The sequence below is a fragment of the Schistocerca cancellata genome, chromosome 6 (assembly GCF_023864275.1).
Source record: "Schistocerca cancellata isolate TAMUIC-IGC-003103 chromosome 6, iqSchCanc2.1, whole genome shotgun sequence".
In the NCBI taxonomy this organism is placed as follows: Eukaryota; Metazoa; Arthropoda; class Insecta; order Orthoptera; family Acrididae; genus Schistocerca; species Schistocerca cancellata.
In genome coordinates, this window is record NC_064631.1 from 642,292,387 (window position 1) to 642,318,232 (window position 25,846).

Below are 25,846 nucleotides of genomic sequence, written 5' to 3' on the forward strand. Positions count from 1 at the left end.
ACGTCTCGCTGCATGGTGGTACAACATGCAATGTGTGGTTTTCATAAGCAATAAAAATGATGTCTATATTGATCTCTCGGAACCGAGGTGATTCAAAACTTTTTTTGCTGTTTGTATTTGAGCAAATCGATAAACTCGCTCACATACATGAAGTAGTTGTAACTCCAATAATGCCACGACACTGTACAGCAGTACAAGTCCGAACTGCTTCAAAAATAGATCACAGTCTTTCGCTAACTCAGAATGTCGCCATGACATTGCCTAAGCCTCTCTGAAAAACAGAAACAGATCTGACGCCAGTATCTCTCTACTATCGGGAATTTCGTAACTATAACGCCTCATGCTCTTCCACATAGTTCCTTAAATAAACCAACACTCTCAGCAAAATTATAGAAATTGCCCATGACTCGAAATTAATCGACTAGAATTATAAATTATATCGGCCAGAAGATGTACATCTAAATGCCGGTCATTCTGGAACCTCACAACTGTGTGTGTATCTCTTGTAGAACTCATTAAGAGAAAAAAAAATGTGAATGGAAATTGCACAAGATATTATAAGGAGCAGTCAAATGAAAACGAGACAGATGGAAAAAGTAAGTAAACTGTTTACTGTTTCAAAAGTAACCATCATAACTACTAATTCATTTGAGCACTGTGAGACAAGTTGGTCATTGCCCCTATGCAAAAATGTTTGCGGTAGCCTACGGTAGTTTGATTGTACCCAGGCAGCACTTCTTCCTCTAAAGCAAATAGACGACGACGAAAGTCTTTCCTCAGGGCTCCAAAATGTGGAAAAAACATATGGGAAAGATTGGGAATGCACGGAAGATGCGTAAGAGCTCCTCAGCAAATCTTCTGCAGCGTAATCGAAACAAGCTTGGCATAATGTGGGCGGGCACTATTCTGCAACACGACGATGGCGTCCGTCAACATTCCTGAGCGCTTGGACTTGATGGTGGAAGAGCAGAAGTCGAACAGAAAACTGACGTCACTATAGCACCTGGAACGGTATCACGATGAAGAATATAATTTCACGTCTGGTACTGTAGAAGAGGTGAAATGTGTTTATTATTCTGAGGTGGAGAGCAACCGTCAGAGCCGACAATGGAAGCACACGGATTCATTCCCACTGGAAAAGTCCAAAGCTATAGAAGCCAAAGTCATGACGACCTTTTTCTTTGACTCCAAGGGCCCGCTTTTCATTGAGTTCCTGGAACACGTTGGCACAATTAATCCACAGCTGTACATGGACACACTGCAAAACTTGAAGCGAGCCATCAAGCCCAAACGCCCAGAATCTTTCCCCACACGATTTCCGCATTTTTGAAGCCCTCGAGAAAGACCTTTGAGACCGTCGATTTGCTTTGGACGAAGAGGTGCGCGCCTGGCTACAACCAGGGTTCCGTAGGCAGCCGAAAACGTTTTCCCATGAAAGAAATTGAAATTTGTGGTAAGGTCTTATGGGAACAAACTGCTGAGGTCAATGGTCCCTAAGCTTACACACTACTTAATCTAACTTAAACTAAATTACACTAAGGATGACACACACACACACACACACACACACACACACGCACGCACGCACACACACACACACACACACACACACATGCTCGAGGGAGGACTCGACCTCCCCAACGGGGGGAAGCCGCGTGGACTGTGACTAGACGCCTGAGACCGCGCGGCTACCCCTTGCGGCTGCCCATGAAGGCAGCGACCGCCTTATCTCACAGTGGGGTAAATGTATTTACAGTTATGGCGATTATTTTTGGAAGAATAAACATTTTACTTACTTTTTCGTCAGTATTAAGAGTGTGAAACTAGAGAGTTTCCAGTCACCTTCTATGATGGTGTCTTTAGCACATCAGGTATATCAATTTTCAGTGATACTTAATTTTTATTTTTCTCTTTTTAATGAACTTGTATTTATTTACTAAATACACGTTAACATTAATTATCTTACATATACAAGACAAGAAAATTGTTTGGTTTATTGCATACTGTCATTGTGTCTTGTGTAACGGTAATATAATCAGTGTTATAACCGTATTTGTGCAAATGCAGTCAACATACATTATTATTCTTGTAACGTTTGAAATGTTAGGTGACGTAATTTAAGTCAGTCATCGTTGTAAATATTATCATTAATTTACGCATTTTTTTATGTCTCTGTAGCTATCTGTGTTTGTGAGTATCTGAAATTTTTATAGTCCGTGAAAAAATCCCTGTTAAAGACAGTAGCACAGACTGTCTGAAAGAGTCGTCGAATTTGCCTCATCGAGATAAGTAAAATAGTGTTCTGGGACGTTTTATTCCATTGCGTGACAATGAAAGTTACACTGAATGCAGTGTGTTCCCCCAAGTCCCCCAGTCCAGAGCTTTTGGGTACGGCATACCTGCCTTTGGATTTTTCCTTCTTTCGCAGTAAACAGTAAGCAGTAAATCATGTAAACCGGTTCCATTTGTCGAAGCTCCGCTTCGTAGACTGATGATGATGTGTTCTGCCCATTAGGCAGGTCTTGTGGATGTCCATTTTAATTTGCACTGGTTTCCTCGAGCCGTGGAGACATGAAAAAGCGGCGATTTCGCGGTAAAATAAACTCACCAGGCAAATATTACTCACCCCCTTAAAAGACTGCGCCTGTACCTTTGGAGTGATCTGATGGTGGGGAACCGGAACCATATAACACTCCATCGCTGACAAAAGTCGTGGTAGTAACGTGGTGTGTACTAGGACGTGCGAGTCGGTTATGTGGAACAACTGCACTAAAGTGGGCTGATGCGGGGGGGGGGGGGGAGACAGTATGGTGGAAGGAAGCTATACCATTTCAATGGAAATCCAACGCAGTGGACGTTTGGAGTCGGCTACCTCGAAAAAGGACTTAACAGCTGCATATAAAGCTGCAGCGCCTTGAGTGGGCCAAATAACACACGAGTGTAATGATATTTGTTAGATATTTCCAAAGAAGTATAAGTAAGATAAAAAGGCGAAACGACGCGCTGCAGCAGATATACTGTTAAACGAGAGAGGTGTGACTGTCGCGTTTTTTCTTAAGTCGGCAGAAAGAGAGAAACCTATGGCGTGTCTCGATGAAGAGAGGACGCAGATACACTCTTGGAAATGGAAAAAAGAACACATTGACACCGGTGTGTCAGACCCACCATACTTGCTCCGGACACTGCGAGAGGGCTGTACAAGCAATGATCACACGCACGGCACAGCGGACACACCAGGAACCGCGGTGTTGGCCGTCGAATGGCGCTAGCTGCGCAGCATTTGTGCACCGCCGCCGTCAGTGTCAGCCAGTTTGCCGTGGCATACGGAGCTCCATCGCAGTCTTTAACACTGGTAGCATGCCGCGACAGCGTGGACGTGAACCGTATGTGCAGTTGACGGACTTTGAGCGAGGGCGTATAGTGGGCATGCGGGAGGCCGGGTGGACGTACCGCCGAATTGCTCAACACGTGGGGCGTGAGGTCTCCACAGTACATCGATCTTGTCGCCAGTGGTCGGCGGAAGGTGCACGTGCCCGTCGACCTGGGACCGGACCGCAGCGACGCACGGATGCACGCCAAGACCGTAGGATCCTACGCAGTGCCGTAGGGGACCGCACCGCCACTTCCCAGCAAATTAGGGACACTGTTGCTCCTGGGGTAACGGCGAGGACCACTCGCAACCGTCTCCATGAAGCTGGGCTACGGTCCCGCACACCGTTAGGCCGTCTTCCGCTCACGCCCCAACATCGTGCAGCCCGCCTCCAGTGGTGTCGCGACAGGCGTGAATGGAGGGACGAATGGAGACGTGTCGTCTTCAGCTATGAGAGTCGCTTCTGCCTTGGTGCCAATGATGGTCGTATGCGTGTTTGGCGCCGTGCAGGTGAGCGCCACAATCAGGACTGCATACGACCGAGGCACACAGGGCCAACACCCGGCATCATGGTGTGGGGAGCGATCTCCTACACTGGCCGTACACCACTGGTGATCGTCGAGGGGACACTGAATAGTGCACGGTACATCCAAACCGTCATCGAACCCATCGTTCTACTATTCCTAGACCGGCAAGGGAACTTGCTGTTCCAACAGGACAATGCACGTCCGCATGTATCCCGTGCCACCCAACGTGCTCTAGAAGGTGTAAGTCAACTACCCTGGCCAGCAAGATCTCCGGATCTGTCCCCCATTGAGCATGTTTGGGACTGGATGAAGCGTCGTCTCACGCGGTCTGCACGTCCAGCACGAACGCTGGTCCAACTGAGGCGCCAGGTGGAAATGGCATGGCAAGCCGTTCCACAGGACTACATCCAGCATCTCTACGATCGTCTCCATGGGAGAATAGCAGCCTGCATTGCTGCGAAAGGTGGATATACACTGTACTAGTGCCGACATTGTGCATGCTCTGTTGCCTGTGTCTATGTGCCTGTGGTTCTGTCAGTGTGATCATGTGATGTATCTGACCCCAGGAATGTGTCAATAAAGTTTCCCCTTCCTGGGACAATGAATTCACGGTGTTCTTATTTCAATTTCCAGGAGTGTATTTTACTGCTCCTCCTATTGTAACAGTTTTGTTAATAATATGTTGGGTTTTGAGTTAATATAAATAACGTCAAGTAAAATACGGTACCCGTATATTTATTTGACAAACAGTTCATCTCTCCAAATCGAAATATGAGTTTCTCACATCGGCGACACGGTCAACAATTAGCAACTTCTACGTCGGCTGCTTTCGGGACGACCATGGCAGCAGAAAGAAGAGGTAATGTTTCCCACTGAGAAGAGAATACAACTAGGAACGTTTACCATTAAATTTCCTAGAAAGTTTATTTCACATTTGTTTGCTGGTGCCTGTTCAGCAGCAGGCCATAAGAGCATTTCATTAACTTCCACTTGTGGCTTCACACTTAAATGTTACAAGACATTTCCAATTCAAAAACTCTAATTTATAATGGAGCCAGTAGTAAAAACAGAATATAATTCAGAAGCAGGACAGTAGTTGACAGGGGGTGTAAATTGTGGCCACACGAGTCGCATCTTTGTTGCTCAATGCGAGGCATCCATCCACCAGTGGAAAAGTGAGGCGAGATACCTACACCGAGTGGAGGGTGCAATTCAGTCCAGAAAAGATTAGTAAGTTTTTGGTATTGTTTTCTGTACCATAACTTGTGCACAGTTATTCAGGTCACTGTGGATCTGAATCAGGACGCTTATTTCAACATTGCCAGTGATCAAGTGTTGCCGTTTCTTCTATATGGACGCACTCACCTTGCAAGATGTGTAATTCCGACGCAGAGACATACAATACCTTAAAGTCTGCGCCAAAGATTAAATTGAGAGGAATTTAGAATATAATCTCTGTAATGTTCATATTGGATTCTCTTTTGTTTCATACTCCAAGAAGGAGTTAAGATATACTTTCGATTGTTACCTTGTAGGGGATGGACGTAATTTTTGGTGTGTGCGGAAAGGCAGTCATCTTGTTAGTATTTATGGTTTGTGCGATAAGCAAACCAAGTCTTATATTGTCTTGTGAATAAAAAATAGTGAGAAGTAGCTAAGTTTTACGAGAATTATTTAAAGCGACGTAGCATTGTATTCCTTGGTTTCCACCGTCTTCGTGAAGTATTCCGATGCCGACTTAGGAAGAGATACACGGTCAACAAAGAGAAGAACATCGATAGCGACTAATGAATTAATATTGTGGCAGAAGGACTAATTCTACGTCCAAGGTGAGAACTCTGATTAAATCAACAATGACGTAGAATTCAAAAATGTAATTAATCGGAATTGTAAACTATATTACAGGCAAATTTCACACAGCACTGAGTTTGTCCGCGGTCAATACAGTCCGTTAAAAATGCCTTTCAAAAGTTCTAAAGTTAACGTTCCATATCCATAATTTTTTCTCTTTTCAAAAAATCAATACATTTAATTAATTTATTTATTTCACCACAGATGACAACAACGGTATTCGCAGTGGTGCTCGCATACATTCCAGGTTTGACGAACACTACAACACCCTATCGACTGGCCCGCTTATCACCCTATCTTCTTCACACGAACGCTACCTCGAAGCCGGCCGAAGTGGCCGTGCGGTTAAAGGCGCTGCAGTCTGGAACCGCAAGACCGCTACGGTCGCAGGTTTGAATCCTGCCTCGGGCATGGATGTTTGTGATGTCCTTAGGTTAGTTAGGTTTAACTAGTTCTAAGTTCTAGGGGACTAATGACCTCAGCAGTTGAGTCCCATAGTGCTCAGAGCCATTTGAACCATTTTTGAGCTACCTCGAACTATTTGGGACGGTGGGTGAAACGTTGCCATCGACGTCCCTCCAGGCTGCTAGTTCTGCAGGATCTAGTCGGAAGTGAGTGACATACCCTGGATTTGAATTTCCTCGCCGAACTGAGGCATTGGGGGTAACTGACACTTCGTCTAGTGTACTCGTAAAGCAACTGCTGCAGAAAGCTTACAAGGGAACCTCCCCATCGCACACCCCTCAGATTTAGTTATAAGTATAACACAGATCAATCGAGAAAACAGGAAGAAGTTGTGTGAAACTATGAAAAAATAAGCAAAATATACAAACTGAGTAGTTGATGCGCAAGATAGGCAACATCAAGGACACTCTGAGGTCAGGAGCGCCGTGGTCCCGTGGTTGGCGTGAGCAACTGCTGAACGAGAGGTCCTGGGTTCAAGTCTTCCCTCGTGTAAAAAGTTTAATTTTTTATTTTCAGTTTATGTGTCAAACTCTTATGTTTTCATCACTTTTTTGGGAGTGATTATCACATCCACAAGAGAACCTAAATCGGGCAAGGTAGAAGAATCTTTTTACCCATTCGCCAAGTGTACAAGTTATGTGGGTCGACAACATATTCCTATCATGTAACGCACATGCCGTCACCAGTGTCGTATAGAATATATCAGACGTGTTTTCCTGGGGAGGAATCGGTTGACCTATGACCTTGCGATCAAATGTTTTCGGTTCCCATTGGAGAGGCGCGTCCTTTCGTCTATTAATCGCACGGTTTTGCGGTGCGGTCGCAAAACACAGACACTAAACTTATTACAGTGAACAGAGACGTCAATGAACGAACGTACAGATCATAACTTTGCGAAAATAAAGAAAGTAAAATTTTCACTCGAGGAAAGACTGGAACCAATGACCTCTCGTTCCACAGCTGCTCACGCTAACGACGGAACCGCGGCGTTCTTGATCTCAGACTATCCTTGATGTTGCATATCTTGCCCACGGACTACTCAGTTTGTATATTTTGCTTATTTTTTTCATAGTTCCACACAAGTTCTTCCTGTTTTCTCGACTGATCTGTGTTCAGTTTGTCAAGGCCTATCCACTGTGCCAGCTTATAACTAAATGTGAGGGGGGTGCGATGGGGAGGTTCCCTCGTTAGAAGAGAGTTGTGGGCGGTGCTTGTGGCTCACCTGGTGGGCGGCAGCGGGCAGCAGCAGCGGGCCGGCGGGCGACGCCCGGAGCCGCGCGAGGCCGGCCGACAGCCAGCTGGGGGCGGCGCGCCGGGACGCCTGCAGGCGGCGCGCCCCCACCAGCACCAGCAGCGCCGCCGCCGCCGCGCACAGCCCGTCCCGGTGGAACACCACTGCGGGCACACCACACTCCAGTCTCAGCTAAACTCCTCGTACACTATACATGATTATTGTACTAATGCCATTAACTATACTGCTAGATCAGTTATGCAATTTGGATAACAAAATAACTGACGATGACCAAAGCAGAGACGATATACACTCCTGGAAATGGAAAAAAGAACACATTGACACCGGTGTGTCAGACCCACCATACTTGCTCCGGACACTGCGAGAGGGCTGTACAAGTAATGATCACACGCACGGCACAGCGGACACACCAGGAACCGCGGTGTTGGCCGTCGAATGGCGCTAGCTGCGCAGCATTTGTGCACCGCCGCCGTCCGTGTCAGCCAGTTTGCCGTGGCATACGGAGCTCCATCGCAGTCTTTAACACTGGTAGCATGCCACGACAGCGTGGACGTGAACCGTATGTGTAGTTGACGGACTTTGAGCGAGGGCGTATTGCTCAACACGTGGGGCGTGAGGTCTCCACAGTACATCGATGTTGTCGCCAGTGGTCGGCGGAAGGTGCACGTGCCCGTCGACCTGGGACCGGACCGCAGCGACGCACGGATGCACGCCAAGACCGTAGGATCCTACGCAGTGCCGTAGGGGACCGCACCGCCACTTCCCAGCAAATTAGGGACACTGTTGCTCCTGGGGTATCGGCGAGGACCATTCGCAACCGTCTCCATGAAGCTGGGCTACGGTCCCGTACACCGTTAGGCCGTCTTCCGCTCACGCCCCAACATCGTGCAGCCCGCCTCCAGTGGTGTCGCGACAGGCGTGAATGGAGGGACGAATGGAGACATGTCGTCTTCAGCGATGAGAGTCGCTTCTGCCTTGGTGCCAATGATGGTCGTATGCGTGTTTGGCGCCGTGCAGGTGAGCGCCACAATCAGGACTGCATACGACCGAGGCACACAGGGCCAACACCCGGCATCATGGTGTGGGGAGCGATCTCCTACACTGGCCGTACACCACTGGTGATCGTCGAGGGGACACTGAATAGTGCACGGTACATCCAAACGGTCATCGAACCCATCGTTCTACCATTCCTAGACCGGCAAGGGAACTTGCTGTTCCAACAGGACAATGCACGTCCGCATGTATCCCGTGCCACCCAACGTGCTCTAGAAGGTGTAAGTCAACTACCCTGGCCAGCAAGATCTCCGGATCTGTCCCCCATTGAGCATGTTTGGGACTGGATGAAGCGTCGTCGCACGCGGTCTGCACGTCCAGCACGAACGCTGGTCCAACTGAGGCGCCAGGTGGAAATGGCATGGCAAGCCGTTCCACAGGACTACATCCAGCATCTCTACGATCGTCTCCATGGGAGAATAGCAGCCTGCATTGCTGCGAAAGGTGGATATACACTGTACTAGTGCCGACATTGTGCATGCTCTGTTGCCTGTGTCTATGTGCCTGTGGTTCTGTCAGTGTGATCATGTGATGTATCTGACCCCAGGAATGTGTCAATAAAGTTTCCCCTACCTGGGACAATGAATTCACGGTGTTCTTATTTCAATTTCCAGGAGTGTAAAATGAAGACTGGATACAGTGTGAAAAACATTTTTAAAAGAGGAATTCTTTAACATATAATGTAAATTTAAATGTTAAGAAGTCTTTTCTAAAGGTATTTGTCTGGCGTGTCAGAAGTGAAACCCAGACAATAAATAGTTCAGAAAAGAAGAGAATAGAATATTCTGAAAAGTGGTGCTACGGAAGAATACTAAAGACTGCATAGTAGTTCGTACTGGTGCACTTCTGATATCCAATTGATATGCTAATTAATCAAATTGATCAATTAAACCACCCATTCCCCTTCTCTTAACCTATTCTTCTTCTAAGTGGTTTCTGACGCCTTGGGGATACGTAACGTTATGCGAATTGATTTTGAGGTTCACCGATGACATTGTGATTCTGCGACAGCAAAGGACCTGGAAGAGCAGCTGAACAGAATGGACAATGTCTTGAAAGGAAGATAAAAGATGAACATCAACAAAAGCAAAACGAGAATAATGGAATGTAATCGAATTAAATCGGGCGATGCTGCGGGAATTAGATTAGGAAATGAGACGCTTAAAGTAGTAAATGAGTTTTGCTATCTGGGGAGCAAAATAACTGACGATGGTCGAAGTAGAGAGGATATAAAATGTAGACTGGCACTGGCAAGGAAAGCGTTTCTGAAGAAGAGAAATTTGTTAACATCGAGTATAGATTTAAGTGTCAGGAAGTCGTTTCTGAAACTATTTGTATGGAGTGTAGCTGTGGACGACAAATAGTTTATACAAGAAGAGAATAGAAGCTTTCGAAATGTGGTGCTACAGAAGATAAGATGGGTAGATCACATAACTAATGGGGAGGTATTGAACAAAACTGGAGAGAAGAGAAATTTGTGGCACAACTTGACTAGAAGAAGGGATCGGTTTGTAGGGCATATTCTGAGGCATCAAAGGATCACCAATATAGTATTGGAGGGCAACGTGGAGGGTAAAAATCTTAGAGGGAGACCAAGAGGTGAATACACTAAACAGATTCAGAAGGATGTAGGTTGCAGTAGGTACTGGGAAATGAAGAACCTTTCACAGGATAGAGTAGCAAGGAGAGGTGCATCAAACCAGTCTCTGGACAGAATTCCACAACAACAACAATTGATTTACGATCCCCCGGAGGTAATTCATACTTCTGAGAAACCCCCACCCCACTCCCCAACGCCTCCTGCTCCCACACCACTCTGGGAAAAGGGACATTTCTTCAATTCAGAGCCCTTCCGCCCTCCTGGGAAATCCCACAGCCACGAGACCTTTTTCCCTTCCATCAGTCGGATGATACATGCCAGGTAGTTGAAATGCCGGAGTGGAGTTGGTAGTATCCCATTGGGTACCCCCCCCCCCCTCCCCCAGGTTGTCGATAGAGGAATGTTCACCGTTTATGGTGGACAACAAGAAAATAAAATGCAAATGCACGAGGCGGACCAAAACTAGCAAACTACTGCCTTGGAGCTGGGAGTTGGGTCTTTAAGGGCTAAGGGAAGAAAACTCTGGAAAAAAAAATTGCCCATCCTCCAGTAGAGGTTAGTCGTTAGACGTACAGTTGATGCCCCACTCTGAAAGAAAAACCTGTTACGAAACTTCAGCAAAGAAAAGCCAGACGGATAAATGATGACAGACATGGAATGGACAAGGCTATGGAAGGCAGGCAATCAAACGACGGAGACAAGGAAAGTAAGAAAAGAAAGAAAAAATCGGATTTATTCATCAGTACTTAGAATGTGAGAACATTATACCGTCCAGGAGTTCTGAAAGTGAAGCTAGACCAAATAATGAACCTGATACAGAGCATCATAGTATAATACTAACGTGCCGTGAAACACGCTAATGCTACTCTCTGGGAGGGTTTTGAATATTGACGACGCGTGTGTCGAATGGACAAAGGTATCGGACTATAATTTTGAATTTGGTGAAGTTAACAGAAAAAACCAAGCAGACTTTAACCTTGGGAGTTAATGGAATTGATAACATCATAAGTGAAAAAAAAAGAAAACAACATACGGTCGCCAGCCCAATTAGGCACATTAATTTGGAAATATAGGCTTAAGAAAATTGAATATTGCTTATTGAAGTTACTTTCGTTGAGCTTTCCCTTTGAATAGCAAACAGGATACAATCTGACACAGTGCACTCTGAACTGTGTTTAGCAGCAGTTACCAATAACGCACACATCAGTAAATTATAAGAAGTAACTGCACCAAGCTCATACCAATGACAGCTACACTCAAGAGCATTACTTAATCAAAGACTGAAATGTTACTGCATGAAGTGCAGAATTAAATTTGGACATAAGGGGCTTTTATCTTCACTGACTCAAAAAATCAATAAGATGAATAATCTCATAAATACACTGTTTAAGCTCCTCTACATACATTAGTTTTCCCTAACAACTGTAGTAGTTGACATTTTTTTTTTCCTAATAAGTGGAGAATATGATGGAGACCCATCAACTAATATAGTTTCTCTGGTCAACTCTCTCTGATTATTACAGTAAAAAAGACTAATTCAAAAAGATAATCATTCACTTCACTTGGAGTAGTACATAATTTACTTTGTAAGAGAATAAAACCCAACACTTGGCTTAATTAACTTCAAAAAAGGAACCATTCATGATAGAAACCAAAACCACACTATTTTTGAAAATGAACTTAACTTATTTCCCTTTTTATCACCTGTGAAGAAGGTATTTTAGTCAATAATATTTACACAATCTTGCACTGTATTCCTACATAACTATACTTTATAATAAACTAAGCCTACTTTAGCAAAATCCTATCTAACTTCACTTTTGTGGTTTTAACTTTAACTTTTACTACTCCTTTTACATTAGGCAAAAATCGCTTTAAAACACTTGAATGCAAGAATTTTTCATTTAAATCAGGATACTCGGTTTTAGTATTACTTAGGTGCGGACCCTGCATAGGTTCATGATCAGGATAGAAAATATGGTTCTGGACACAAATTTGTTTTTGTGATTTTTATTCAAACCACACACAAATTAACTGGTCCATGCCCATATACATTACTGAATGTATGAAGTTAGTGAAGCAGTGGCGAAGATAGGTGGCAAGCGACATGGCGGCTAACTGTATTTACACCTCTTGATGTTCGAATTCCGAGTTAACGAACATTTCGCTCTCATTTAAGTATATGGTCGAAAGAGTCTGCCTTCAGGAATTGTGAAACGAACCCTGCCGTCCAGAACCGCGTGCCACAAAGAGCACAGATTCACCACGAGATGGGGAAATTCACAGGCGTCCATTGTCTATTGAGGGCTAAGTGTTGTAGTGTGTGAGTGAGACAGACGAGAACCTATGTCATACGGAAACCCAGTAGAAGCCGTTTGTGGCCAAGGAGATGTAGCAGTGTTAAATATGGCGGACCTAAGATCAGCCATAAAGGGAAATATTTATGAAAACTATTTAATACCGTAGTAATGCAGGGAATGAAGCCACAGTAATTTTAATCTACCATCCTTCATAAATTATCATGGTGATCCCAATAAAACTTGACTCTTGATCATATCTATAATAGTTTAGCATTTACTGTTAAAGTGAAATTCAGACGTTTTGTAACAAAGATCTCAATGCTAAAATCTGAACGCTTTAGTCAATCTTAACGATCGACATTTCATATAGAAGCACATCATTAAAATGACAAATTTTGTAAATATCAACACTGTAACTTCATTTGTTTAAAAGATTTCAGTTAAGCATGAGATCATCATTACCTCCACACAAAACACAATGAACGATGACAGCATGACACCTTATTGAATCATTAGGTAATAGAATATTTGCTGTAAAGTTTAGTGCATAATAGTTAACTTTTAAATGCGAACATTTTTAGGTTAGGCTTTACCGTGACTGTTACTGACATTAAATGAAACAACAAGTTTACTGTTACCAGTCACCGTTTTATTTTTCCCACGACGCGTTTCGAAGGTTTAAATCTCCATCATCGGGTGTATTTACATTAGTTAGTATTAGATATGTGTGTGTGTGTTCTGTTACGATTTTGGAGGAACTTGTGGCACTGCCTCCAGTGGTCACAGGTTCCTTTCGCTGCCGTAACACATCACATGTATATTGCCACATTTGTAAACAAATATGGCAAATTGTGTTACGACAGCAAAAGGAACCTGTGACCACTGGAGGTAGTGCCACAAGTTCCTCCAAAATCGTAACAGAACACACACACACATATGTAATACTAACTAACGTAAATACACCCGATGATGGAGGTTTAAACCTTCGAAACGCGTCGTGGGAAAAATAAAACGGTGACTGGTAACAGTAAACTTGTTTCACTTAAAGCATAATAGTTACTTTTGTTCTTTATTTATTTATCAGAAAGCACGTCGGTGCAAGGCTACTGGCCGTGACGTTCATTGTAAAGAAGGAAATTGTATTGGTTTTATGTAAAAGAATTTAACAATGGATATTACTGTTACTTTATCTAGCACGTGAAAGTGGTCAAGCTTAGATTATTTAAATACACTCCTGGAAATTGAAATAAGAACACCGTGAATTCATTGTCCCAGGAAGGGGAAACTTTATTGACACATTCTTGGGGTCAGATACATCACATGATCACACTGACAGAACCACAGGCACATAGACACAGGCAACAGAGCATGCACAATGTCGGCACTAGTACAGTGTATATCCACCTTTCGCAGCAATGCAGGCTGCTATTCTCCCATGGAGACGATCGTAGAGATGCTGGATGTAGTCCTGTGGAACGGCTTGCCATGCCATTTCCACCTGGCGCCTCAGTTGGACCAGCGTTCGTGCTGGACGTGCAGACCGCGTGAGACGACGCTTCATCCAGTCCCAAACATGCTCAATGGGGGACAGATCCGGAGATCTTGCTGGCCAGGGTAGTTGACTTACACCTTCTAGAGCACGTTGGGTGGCACGGGATACATGCGGACGTGCATTCTCCTGTTGGAACAGCAAGTTCCCTTGCCGGTCTAGGAATGGTAGAACGATGGGTTCGATGACGGTTTGGATGTACCGTGCACTATTCAGTGTCCCCTCGACGATCACCAGTGGTGTACGGCCAGTGTAGGAGATCGCTCCCCACACCATGATGCCGGGTGTTGGCCCTGTGTGCCTCGGTCGTATGCAGTCCTGATTGTGGCGCTCACCTGCACGGCGCCAAACACGCAGACGACCATCATTGGCACCAAGGCAGAAGCGACTCTCATCGCTGAAGACGACACGTCTCCATTCGTCCCTCCATTCACGCCTGTCGCGACACCACTGGAGGCGGGCTGCACGATGTTGGGGCGTGAGCGGAAGACGGCCTAACGGTGTACGGGACCGTAGCCCAGCTTCATGGAGACGGTTGCGAATGGTCCTCGCCGACACCCCAGGAGCAACAGTGTCCCTAATTTGCTGGGAAGTGGCGGTGCGGTCCCCTACGGCACTGCGTAGGATCCTACGGTCTTGGCGTGCATCCGTGCGTCGCTGCGGTCCGGTCCCAGGTCGACGGGCACGTGCACCTTCCGCCGACCACTGGCGACAACATCGATGTACTGTGGAGACCTCACGCCCCACGTGTTGAGCAATTCGGCGGTACGTCCACCCGGCCTCCCGCATGCCCACTATACGCCCTCGCTCAAAGTCCGTCAACTGCACATACGGTTCACGTCCACGCTGTCGTGGCATGCTGCCAGTGTTAAAGACTGCGATGGAGCTCCGTATGCCACGGCAAACTGGCTGACACTGACGGCGGCGGTGCACAAATGCTACGCAGCTAGTGCCATTCGACGGCCAACACCGCGGATCCTGGTGTGTCCGCTGTGCCGTGCGTGTGATCATTGCTTGTACAGCCCTCTCGCAGTGTCCGGAGCAAGTATGGTGGGTCTGACACACCGGTGTCAATGTGTTCTTTTTTCCATTTCCAGGAGTGTCTGTTAAAATGTAAAATAATGCAGAATAAGCTGTAGCCAATCAGATGGACGGCTTCAGGAGAGGGAAGTGCCCCAGTCAGTTGAGCGGGGATATTCGGGGCGTGGGAAACGCGACCGGGGACGGGCATAGGAACAGTGCTGGTGCAGACGCGAAAGCGAGCAGTTCGGCTGGAGACACCAAAGGGGACAGTTCGGACTGAGACGCGAAAGTGGACGGTCTGTCTTTAGGCAGCTGGGAAGTGAAACGACTTAGAAAATTTCGCGTTGTGTGGTCTCGCGGGACTTCGTCTCTGAGTGGTGAGCAGCCGCGCGCCTCGTGTGAACTCTTAACTTTTTGCGTAAATATCGACGTGGAGTACTGGACTTGTGTTTCGCGATGAGACTGTGAATGATCGAACTGTGTCAAATGGTTAAGTGCTCGAGTGTAGTAGCAATTCTAAATACGACCACTTCGCTCTTTGTTTGCTTTCTGAATAAACATTATTTTAACCAAATCGCAACTGTGTGGCCTACATCATTTATGGGTCGTTAGTTTAGTTCCCGATATAATTATTACTGTTATTATATGTTACATTAACTTTGTATTTCGCAAACTTGCCATAAGGCAGACAATTTAACCAAAGGGTCACAAGTGTCTAATTTAGGGCGTGTTATGCGACACGTGCCGATCAATCCCTAGACGAGTTTGAGCCAACACATTTCGACGAAGAGGAACCACATGTGAGCCCGAACACCTATGGGATCCTGCAACCCAGGGTGAATTCAAAGTTACAGCGACAGGCAACAAGCGGAAAGGTGACGAAGAGCGTAGCGGAAAAAGAAGTTCTAAGATCATCGCGTGGGCGAGTATCAGGCATCGGGAGTCGGAGTACGCAGGACCGATGACTCGTCCCCGGACTAGGACGACGTAACACCGCGACTCTGTTCTCTTAACGAGGGAGCACTGTCGGAGAAGAAGCTGAGTAGCACCGTTGTGTAGTCGTTGTGATACTAAAGTGTTGCATGGAGGGTCGTGAGTTCAAAACTCAACTAGACTAAACAATTTTAATTTCTATATTCGGTTCGAGTACATTCTAGCAGTATCCACAAATGCCGAGCATCATTGTACTGGAATGTTCTGTAGCTGTATGTATACTGTATTTGTTCTGGCGGGAGGCAGCTCGCTCCGCGCTCTTGTATGTGCAAGTGCTGAATAAACTTCCGTTAAGTGAAGTTAGTGTTCGTCATTCATCTAATTACACCTTCTTCTACGTGACAATATTCCGAGGTGTTAAGATTTTCCAGCGTTATTGCGAAGGCCCGTTTTTGCCACTGAAAAGCTCTTGTCTACGAGTAGCGTATTTCACATGTAGTGCAGTAAATTTTATATTGGCTCTACAGTTAGTATATTAGGTGCTTTTCAATATAGTAGTCACGCTGCCGATATTTAAGCCTCGCAAAACCGAGGGAGGGGAAGGGCGTTTTTTATGCGAATCTTTTGAAATATTATAATCCAGTCGCGTACTTTATATTTTAAAATGTTGAAAAATTATTTATTGGTTTTAATTATTTGTTACATCAGAAACCGTAGTTGTTTTGAATTAAAAAAAAAACGTAACCCAGAAACATAATTTTTAGTGATGTATGTGACTATACACAACTCATATTTTCATTTTCAGGACACTTCTTACACATCCATATAACATTAAGCAATATACTGTGTATAAAACTCAACGACAATGAACGAAATCTCTATTTTTTTTAATTTTTTGTGGTGTTCATAAACTATCCCTCCTCTCTGTTTATACCTTACAGAAAAGGCGTTGGTATTGATAAGATTGTGCTGTGATAAATTTTCAGACGCTACTTATACGTAAGTACTTGTTTCAAAAGATGTTATTAATGAAAGTTAACAAGTAACGAAATTTATGTTTTCTTTAATTTGTAAGTGGTGGTCACAAAGTACGCCCTTCTCCCCCACTCCCTCTCTTTCTTGGTAGTACACATTACAGAAAATGCGTTGTTACTGGAAGGGTCCAGTTCCATGTACACTTCGTTCTTAATCCCCATCGTGTTTACCTGTGCAACGTCCTTGTTGACGTAGGATCTACTATTACATATTTAGCATGGCTTACTTTTTTTACTTTGTGTTATTATTTTTTGTTAATAATAGACAATTAATTCGTTTACTTTGGGAAATTTAACCATCTTTCATTACCACGCAATGACTTCACGATATAGGCTTACTGTTCATATGTAACATCCTTCAACCTAACAGCCACACTTGCCTTATAATGCAAAAACGTGGCTTTATAAACGATTGTGGCGGCGCACTATTTCTCCCAACCCATAGTCGGCCCACCAATTAACCGGCACTTTACAGGCTTCCGACAATCTGACGAGTTGCTCTGAACATCGAGGGCACCTGTGGGCGGCCACACTCAGATTCCCCCCGTTCTTCTACCCAGTAGGCAGGAATGTTTCTGGACTTCACATTAAAAAAATCCAAGTTTTGTAGCAACAACGTCACTGTCCTTCCTCTTGTGGCTAGTAACAATAACGTTTTACATCACTTGGCGCCGGCCACAGACCCTTTGTGAGTGGGGACCGCTGTTGTAACATCCAACCTGTGGAAACCCACTGACGTTGCTGTTCTCATGGGCAAGTATCAAGCTCGCCTCGTTCTCTGAGATGTGCCTTTTTGTGACCATCTCGGCCGGCCGGTTCTAGGCGCTACAGACTGGAACCGCGCGACCGCTAAGGTCGCAGGTTCGAATCCTGCCTCGGGCATGGACGTGTGTAATGTCCTTAGGTTACTTAGGTTTAAGTAGTTCTAAGTTCTAGGGGACTGATGACCTCAGCAGTTAAGTCTAATAGTGCTCAGAGCCATTTGAACCATTTTTTGTGATGCCGTACAGTAGCATCGGGTCGGTTGGTGGAGTCACCAGTTAACTCAGTTAACTCTATGGAGTGAAACTTCCCTAGGACAGCTGCGCAGAGCCTCTGCATTTGGCGGGCATCTACCATTACTGTTTAAGTCCGGTGACCTAAACGCTGCCACTTTTGCCTGTTCTCTGCAGTGTGTCCCTCATTTACTATCTTTGAGTGCATTTACTGGCTTCTGTCAGCCTTAAGTCATTACATCATCAGTATGTGACAATGTTCAGGTTCACTACAGCTCATTGTTTACTAATTTTGAAGTGATAACTATAACAGATGACAAGCACATTTTCACTACACGAATCGGGCTTGTAAGGTAATTTTCATTATACATTTTGCCTTTGTTTAGCCAGCGAGTGTGCATCACATTCAATCTGTGCTAGTTAGAAATGCTGCATAGAAAACGAAAACATTGCGTTTGCGAAGGTTGTGCCATGTCAGTACCTAAGTTTTACAAGACAGATTGTTTTGTCCAGCGACTCATATTGGAAAATTTCGTATAAATTCAGAGTGAAATTTGTTCATAATTTGTTTGAAGTTGTACTTAAGGTTTTACAAGAGGTAGTAGGCTTCCAAGGTCACAGTAGAACTTCTCGTGTCGGTCACAACCCAAGTGTACGCACGGAGGGGCTCCATTACTCATGTACGTAAAAACACATGAAACACAATTCTTGAGGCCTCACAAGAATATGAAGGAAGTTCAGTATCTACCTGCTGCAGCACCTCACTCAGTAAAAATGTCTTCAGATCTGAGAACAATAAGCGAGATTTCAGAGATGAGAAGAAGGTCAGTGAGGAGTGGGGAAGGTGAACCACAATGGCTGGCTTGCTCGCTGCGACTCACCAATGTGGGCGCGCCAGCACCGAATTGGCCGACTTACCGATGCGAGGTGCGCGGGCGCCGCCCTCTAGCCACCAGCTGAGGTAGACCAGCACCGTGCAGTGCGCCAACACTGAGATGGCGACCAGTGCCAGCCGCTCGCCACAGGCCGAAGGCAGCCACAGTGACGACAGCGTCATCACCGTCAGTGCTGCAACAGCGGTGCCACCTCAATCTTTACCATTCTGGTGCTACAGCACCTAAATGAAACTGTCATACTGCTAGCACTCAGCCTCTTCTACACCTCCTGTAAACTCGAATCCCAACTGCCTACAGTCTCTCCCATCCTCGAGAACTTTGGCTCACTGCCACAGCCCTGTCAATGTGTCTTACCTTACCTTCATCTCCGAACACACCGTGACGATCTCCGGCAGCATTTAAACGGCCATCCTCTACACTACCAGACCACAAACACCCCCCCCCCCCCTGAACCAAAATGTAACCTACCCATCCAAAATGAAGGTTCCAATCCATCCTTTCCTTGCCCAAATGGCATTGCAACTCCTAACCCTTACATTACACTTATCAATTCCTGCTAACATAAATATCCCATACTAATCCTTACCCATAATTACCAAGAGCCCCAAGAACATCTTCCTCATAATGAAGGGAATGTACATCACATCACCACTGTCATGACTAAACATTTTTTAATTAGTGTCTCAATCTTTTTTAAATTAAAATTATAAAATGTACAATCCACTGGGTGAAGAAAAGCAATTTGCTGCTGTCATTCCATTCTTAGTACGGTGAATATAAATGAATGTGAAATTTAAAAAGTGCTATAGCTTTACCAACGGCCTTGCCGCAGTGGATACACCGGTTCCCATGAGATCACCGAAGTTAAGCGCTGTCGGGCGTGGTCGGCACTTGGATGGGTGACCATCCAGGCCGCCATGCGCTGTTGCCATTTTTCGGGGTGAACTCAGCCTCATGATGCCAATTGCGGAGCTACTCGACCGAATAGTAGCGGCTTCGGTCAAGAATATCATCACAACGACCAGGAGAGTAGTGTGCTGACCTCACACTACTCCTATCCGCATCCTCCACTAAGGATGACACGGCGGTCGGATGGTCCCGGTAGGCCACTCGTGGCCTGGAGACGGAGTGCTACAGTTTTACGAACCTCATTTCCATGCAGATTAAATAAAATGCTCAACCAATGACGTAACTTGTGGTTCACACTTGAATGTAATATTTGCGATTTACCCCATTTGAGATATTCCCGTAAAACAATCTGCCAAAGGACCTGAAATACCCATACATATCCCACTCCATCTGAACACCTCACTGCATCCTATCCCCACCACAGACGACATAATACGTTTCATAACAACTGTTCTCCATGGTTCGCATGGCACCTCCCATCGGAGGTTCGAGTCCTCCCTCTGGCATGGCTGCTTGTGTTATCCTTAGTGTAAGTTAATTTAAGTTAGATTAAGTAGTGTGTAAGTCTATGGATCGATGACCTCAGCCGTTTGATCCTGTAATACCTCACCACAAATTTCCAAAAAACTGTCCTCCAAAGTATCGATCCATTTGAGTGACCCTATATCCTTCATGATGTCACATTGGCGGCTCGGTCCATATTTCACTTAAATTTCTCCAGCACATGTACACAGACCCACTCCCACTTCTTTTCCTACCGTCTAGACACTCTTGTCTGATCCCTGTCTCACTTCCATATGCAACATATCTAATCCTGTTGTAGCAAATCCTATAACCTGTTCTTGTCCACTACCCTACCCCAGGGAATAAAAGCTGGAGATTTCCATCTCCAATCACCTGCGTTAGATCTCCATCCATTTTCTGTACTTTTGATCCTATTCCATAAGCCTGTCTACCAGGAATGGTTATCAAGTTTCCAAACACCATACACCAGCTGATATACAAAAGCACCAACTTCTATCATTCATCTAAAAATCAATGCAAAAGTGATCGCATAGGAATCCATCACCATCAGATCGGTTTTCAATAAAATCACTCTGTTTCATAATTATATATTTATTTTAACAATGTGTTTCAAGAAACTGCGCGAATGAAGAGCAATTTACGTGATTCTTCAATTACTCCAGGCGTATTTTATGACGAAATAAATATCGGGTGAACAGCCTGGTATGAGTGTGCATAGAACACAATATTTCGGCAATCGACCACGTTGCCATCATCAGGTGCGCTGATGTACTGACCGGCGCCATGTATATATTGTCCTATATACACTCCTGGAAATTGAAATAAGAACACCGTGAATTCATTGTCCCAGGAAGGGGAAACTTTATTGACACATTCCTGGGGTCAGATACATCACATGATCACACTGACAGAACCACAGGCACATAGACACAGGCAACAGAGCATGCACAATGTCGGCACTAGTACAGTGTATATCCACCTTTCGCAGCAATGCAGGCTGCTATTCTCCCATGGAGACGATCGTAGAGATGCTGGATGTAGTCCTGTGGAACGGCTTGCCATGCCATTTCCACCTGGCGCCTCAGTTGGACCAGCGTTCGTGCTGGACGTGCAGACCGCGTGAGACGACGCTTCATCCAGTCCCAAACATGCTCAATGGGGGACAGATCCGGAGATTTTGCTGGCCAGGGTAGTTGACTTACACCTTCTAGAGCACGTTGGGTGGCACGGGATATGTGCGGACGTGCATTGTCCTGTTGGAACAGCAAGTTCCCTTGCCGGTCTAGGAATGGTAGAACGATGGGTTCGATGACGGTTTGGATGTACCGTGCACTATTCAGTGTCCCCTCGACGATCACCAGTGGTGTACGGCCAGTGTAGGAGATCGCTCCCCACACCATGATGCCGGGTGTTGGCCCTGTGTGCCTCGGTCGTATGCAGTCCTGATTGTGGCGCTCACCTGCACGGCGCCAAACACGCATACGACCATCATTGGCACCAAGGCAGAAGCGACTCTCATCGCTGAAGACGACACGTCTCCATTCGTCCCTCCATTCACGCCTGTCGCGACACCACTGGAGGCGGCTGCACGATGTTGGGGCGTGAGCGGAAGACGGCCTAACGGTGTGCGGGACCGTAGCCCAGCTTCATGGAGACGGTTGCGAATGGTCCTCGCCGATACCCCTGGAGCAACAGTGTCCCTAATTTGCTGGGAAGTGGCGGTGCGGTCCCCTACGGCACTGCGTAGGATCCTACGGTCTTGGCGTGCATCCGTGCGTCGCTGCGGTCCGGTCCCAGGTCGACGGGCACGTGCACCTTCCGCCGACCACTGGCGACAACATCGATGTACTGTGGAGACCTCACGCCCCACGTGTTGAGCAATTCGGCGGTACGTCCACCCGGCCTCCCGCATGCCCACTATACGCCCTCGCTCAAAGTCCGTCAACTGCACATACGGTTCACGTCCACGCTGTCGCGGCATGCTACCAGTGTTAAAGACTGCGATGGAGCTCCGTATGCCACGGCAAACTGGCTGACACTGACGGCGGCGGTGCACAAATGCTGCGCAGCTAGCGCCATTCGACGGCCAACACCGCGGTTCCTGGTGTGTCCGCTGTGCCGTGCGTGTGATCATTGCTTGTACAGCCCTCTCGCAGTGTCCGGAGCAAGTATGGTGGGTCTGACACACCGGTGTCAATGTGTTCTTTTTTCCATTTCCAGTAGTGTATATATGGCGCCAGCCCACCGCCGGTCAGTACATCAGCGCACCTGATGATGGCAAACTGGGCGATTGCCGAAATATTGTGTCGTATGCACACTCATACCAGGCTGTTCACCCGAGATTTATTTCGTCAAGAGCAATTTACATTCTACTGAGAGCGCCCCTCCCCTTTTGCGCAAATGAAATGACATTTAAAAAAATCTGCAGTTCTACAATGTTTGTACATAAATAACCTATTCGATAATGTCATTTACACCACGCAGTTCTTTGCGGATGGTGATGAACCATGTAGAAAAGTAGCAATACTACAAATTTGTAGCAAAATTCTGGAAGACCTGCCAAGTTTGCCTGTTGACTCTCACCATAAACAGATGTCCGCCCCGATAGCTGAATGGTCAGTGTGACAGACTGCCGTCCTAAGGGGCCTGGATTCGATTCCCAGCTGGGTCGGGGATTTTCTCCGCTCAGGGACTGGGTGTTGTGTTGTCTTCATCATCACTTCATCCCCATCGGGCCCTCCGTTTCAGTCTCCATAGGAGGGTAAATTACCTTTCCTTGACGTCTTGGTGAAGAGAAGGGCTGACGGCACCCTAGGTCATGGGGTGTATCGGAAGACAACGCACACTGATCTGTATTTGCACGCAGATAGCTGCCACCACCCTTCACAGAGGAATGGGGTACTTAAAACTCTAGTACATAGGGCGCGCACTATATCTGACGCAGAGAGTCTACCCCGGGAATTGGAACATCTGAGAACTGTATTTCGAAAAAATGGGTACTCAGAGTGGCAGATTCAACGTGCTCTCCGCCCAACCACTACAGCACAACCTGTGGAGATGGATGAAATCACGAGGGAGGAGGTAGGCACTGAGTTTATTCCATATACATGCGCACTCTCGGGGAAAATCGCCCGCATTTTGAAGAAACACCGGGTCAGAATTGCGTTTTGTCCTCCGAATAAAACTCGTGCACTGGTGGGGAGCGCCAAAGACGACGTCGGTTGGAGGAAGGCCGGCGTGTACCAGATTCCGTGTCAATGTGGCAAGTCGTATATTGGTCAGACGATGCGTATCGTCGAGGATCGATGCCGTGAACACCAGAGGCACACTCGACTGATGTATCCGAGCAAGTCGGCGGTCGCTGTACATTGTTTGTCGGAAAATCACGCTATGTAGTATGAACGTACGAGGATTCTGGTACAGATGTCGAGATACTGGGACAGCGTTGTTAGAGAGGCCATCGAAATTCGCACCAATGACGACCTCATAAACCGTGACTGTGGCTATAATCTTAGCAAGGCTTGGGAACCAGCGATTGGGTTAATCAAGAATAAATCGAGCAAACGTATAGTTGTGACGACCATGGCGGACAGAGCCATCACACCGACGTCATCTCAGATGCCGTCGCAATCTGTTCCACCGCGCGACCGTGTCGCGGGGCGCGGACGGTGTAGGGAGCGTGCCGCGGGCGGAGGGTATTTAAATCGGCCGCCGCCGCGACCGAACCCAGTTCCCTCTGAGCAGCCATAGCGTACGGATCTCCGTGCCGGCACGTTCACAGGAGCTCAGTCCGTCAGTTCACCTGATGATGGCGACATGTATGATCGCCGAAATATTGTGCCCGTTGGACACTGTAGACCGGCAGTACACCCGTGGATATTTTGATTATCAAATACGCCGGGAGAAACTCAAGAATCACACTTGTTTGGATAATTCTTTACATGAAATAAAACTACTTGGACGATTTTTAGAAGAAGCATACCATGCTAAACCTCTACACCGAGTCTTCAGCTAATCGGAATTCTCAGCAGACCATACAGTTTCTCTTGTACTTAAGAGCAAACATGGTCATCCATCGAGAGCCTTCCTCTCTCGCGCCTCAGCTGCACTCAGGTCTGGGACATTAACACAATACCTCTCTCCAGAGATTTTCAGTCAGCTAAGCCACCGAAGACGGTATTACACCTACACGAGATAGATTCTTTAAATGTCTTTGTCATCAGCTCACCCTCCTTACTGTACAAATGTGCTCTCCAGGTGAACTTTATTGCGGTGGTTCTTGGTAGAGGGCAATGCTGTGAGACAACAGGTTCTTATAAGTGTTCATCTTCTATACAGCCTTCTCACTGTTTGCTACAAGCGAGCGTCGTGTTTGCTACTGTGGGTTGAACGAAGAAAGGAGGATGGACTTTGATGATAAATACCAAATTATTGAAATTTCTAAATGTTCACAGTTTGTTGTGACATTTCTGTTGTTGTTTTAATTGTTGAGCTCTTGAGTGCGGAAAGTGGTTTGACGGAGCCCTCCTCACTACTCTATCCCGTGCAGGTCCCCCTCATCTCCGAATAACTACTGCAGTTCACATCCATCTGAACCTGTTTACCGTATTCCTTTCTTGTTATTCCTCTGCAGTACCAGACTGGCGAATCCTTAGTCTAAGAATGAGTCTCATCAGAAAATAGCTTCTTTTTTAGGCGAGATGTACCACAAATTTCTTTTCTTTCTGTTTCCAATTCTACTCATTACCTCCACCTTAGTTATGTGAACTGCCATTCTAATCTTTACCACTCTTCTTTAGCACCACCTTGCAGTGTTTCTGTCGTCTTCTTGTCTGAACTGCTTATTGTCCACGCTTCACTTCCATAAAACGCTACACACCGGATTACATTCTACTCAAGATTATATTTGTGATATCTCACGATTTGTTCTTTTCTTTTGCCGGTTTTGATCTCACAATGGATGAAGTGAAGAATAAGATCATACGTTTTTATGAGAATAATGTCATCTCAAACATTTGTAGCAAGTTTATTTTTACGTAAACTAATGAGTCCACATAATGTTATAATTACATACGAATTAAGTTCGTAATTGGAAAATGCGTTTTCTATCTTTAATATTTATTGATTTTATGATGGCTAAGATGATGGAGGAGGAGGAGAATAATGCAATGTCGAATCATGTGTTATTGTTGTGGGAAGAATTAATTCGAATTAAGATCATTACTTGAAAATGCATTTCTTCATGATTTTGTACTTTCTTTAATCGTTATTGATCTTACAGAAGAAGTTAATGAAAGTAATGCTGATGGTTATAAGACAAGCAACTGACAGGTAGCTATATTGGCAGACATAACTGATTCGTTGCACGCCATTCATTAGATTGCTGATCACTGCAGTTCTCTATCTGCCTACACAACGCGCATTCTGTGAACAGACTGTGTGATCCATAGCTCGTGTGTAGAGCACTTTGTTGTATTGGTTCATGAAATAGCTCTACTCATGGCGTGGATCTAACATTTTCTTTGGAATGTAATCTTGTTTATAATAAAATTTATACTTAGAGC

The 25,846-nt window shown here is 45.8% G+C and overlaps 1 protein-coding gene and 1 pseudogene across 1 annotated transcript in view; one reads left to right on the top strand and one right to left on the bottom strand.

The window, feature by feature from the left end:
• LOC126088461 (neuronal acetylcholine receptor subunit alpha-4-like) overlaps window positions 1-25,846 on the bottom strand; it is a 160,997-nt gene that overhangs the window by 29,078 nt on the left and 106,073 nt on the right. The window contains exons 7-8 of the mRNA XM_049906603.1: window positions 18,871-19,020; window positions 7,436-7,608 (exon numbers count right to left, since the gene is read on the bottom strand). Coding sequence (XP_049762560.1) covers window positions 7,436-7,608; window positions 18,871-19,020 — 323 coding nt within the window. The remainder of the gene's footprint in view (window positions 1-7,435; window positions 7,609-18,870; window positions 19,021-25,846) is intronic.
• On the top strand, window positions 19,662-19,779 carry LOC126089783 (5S ribosomal RNA; annotated as a pseudogene).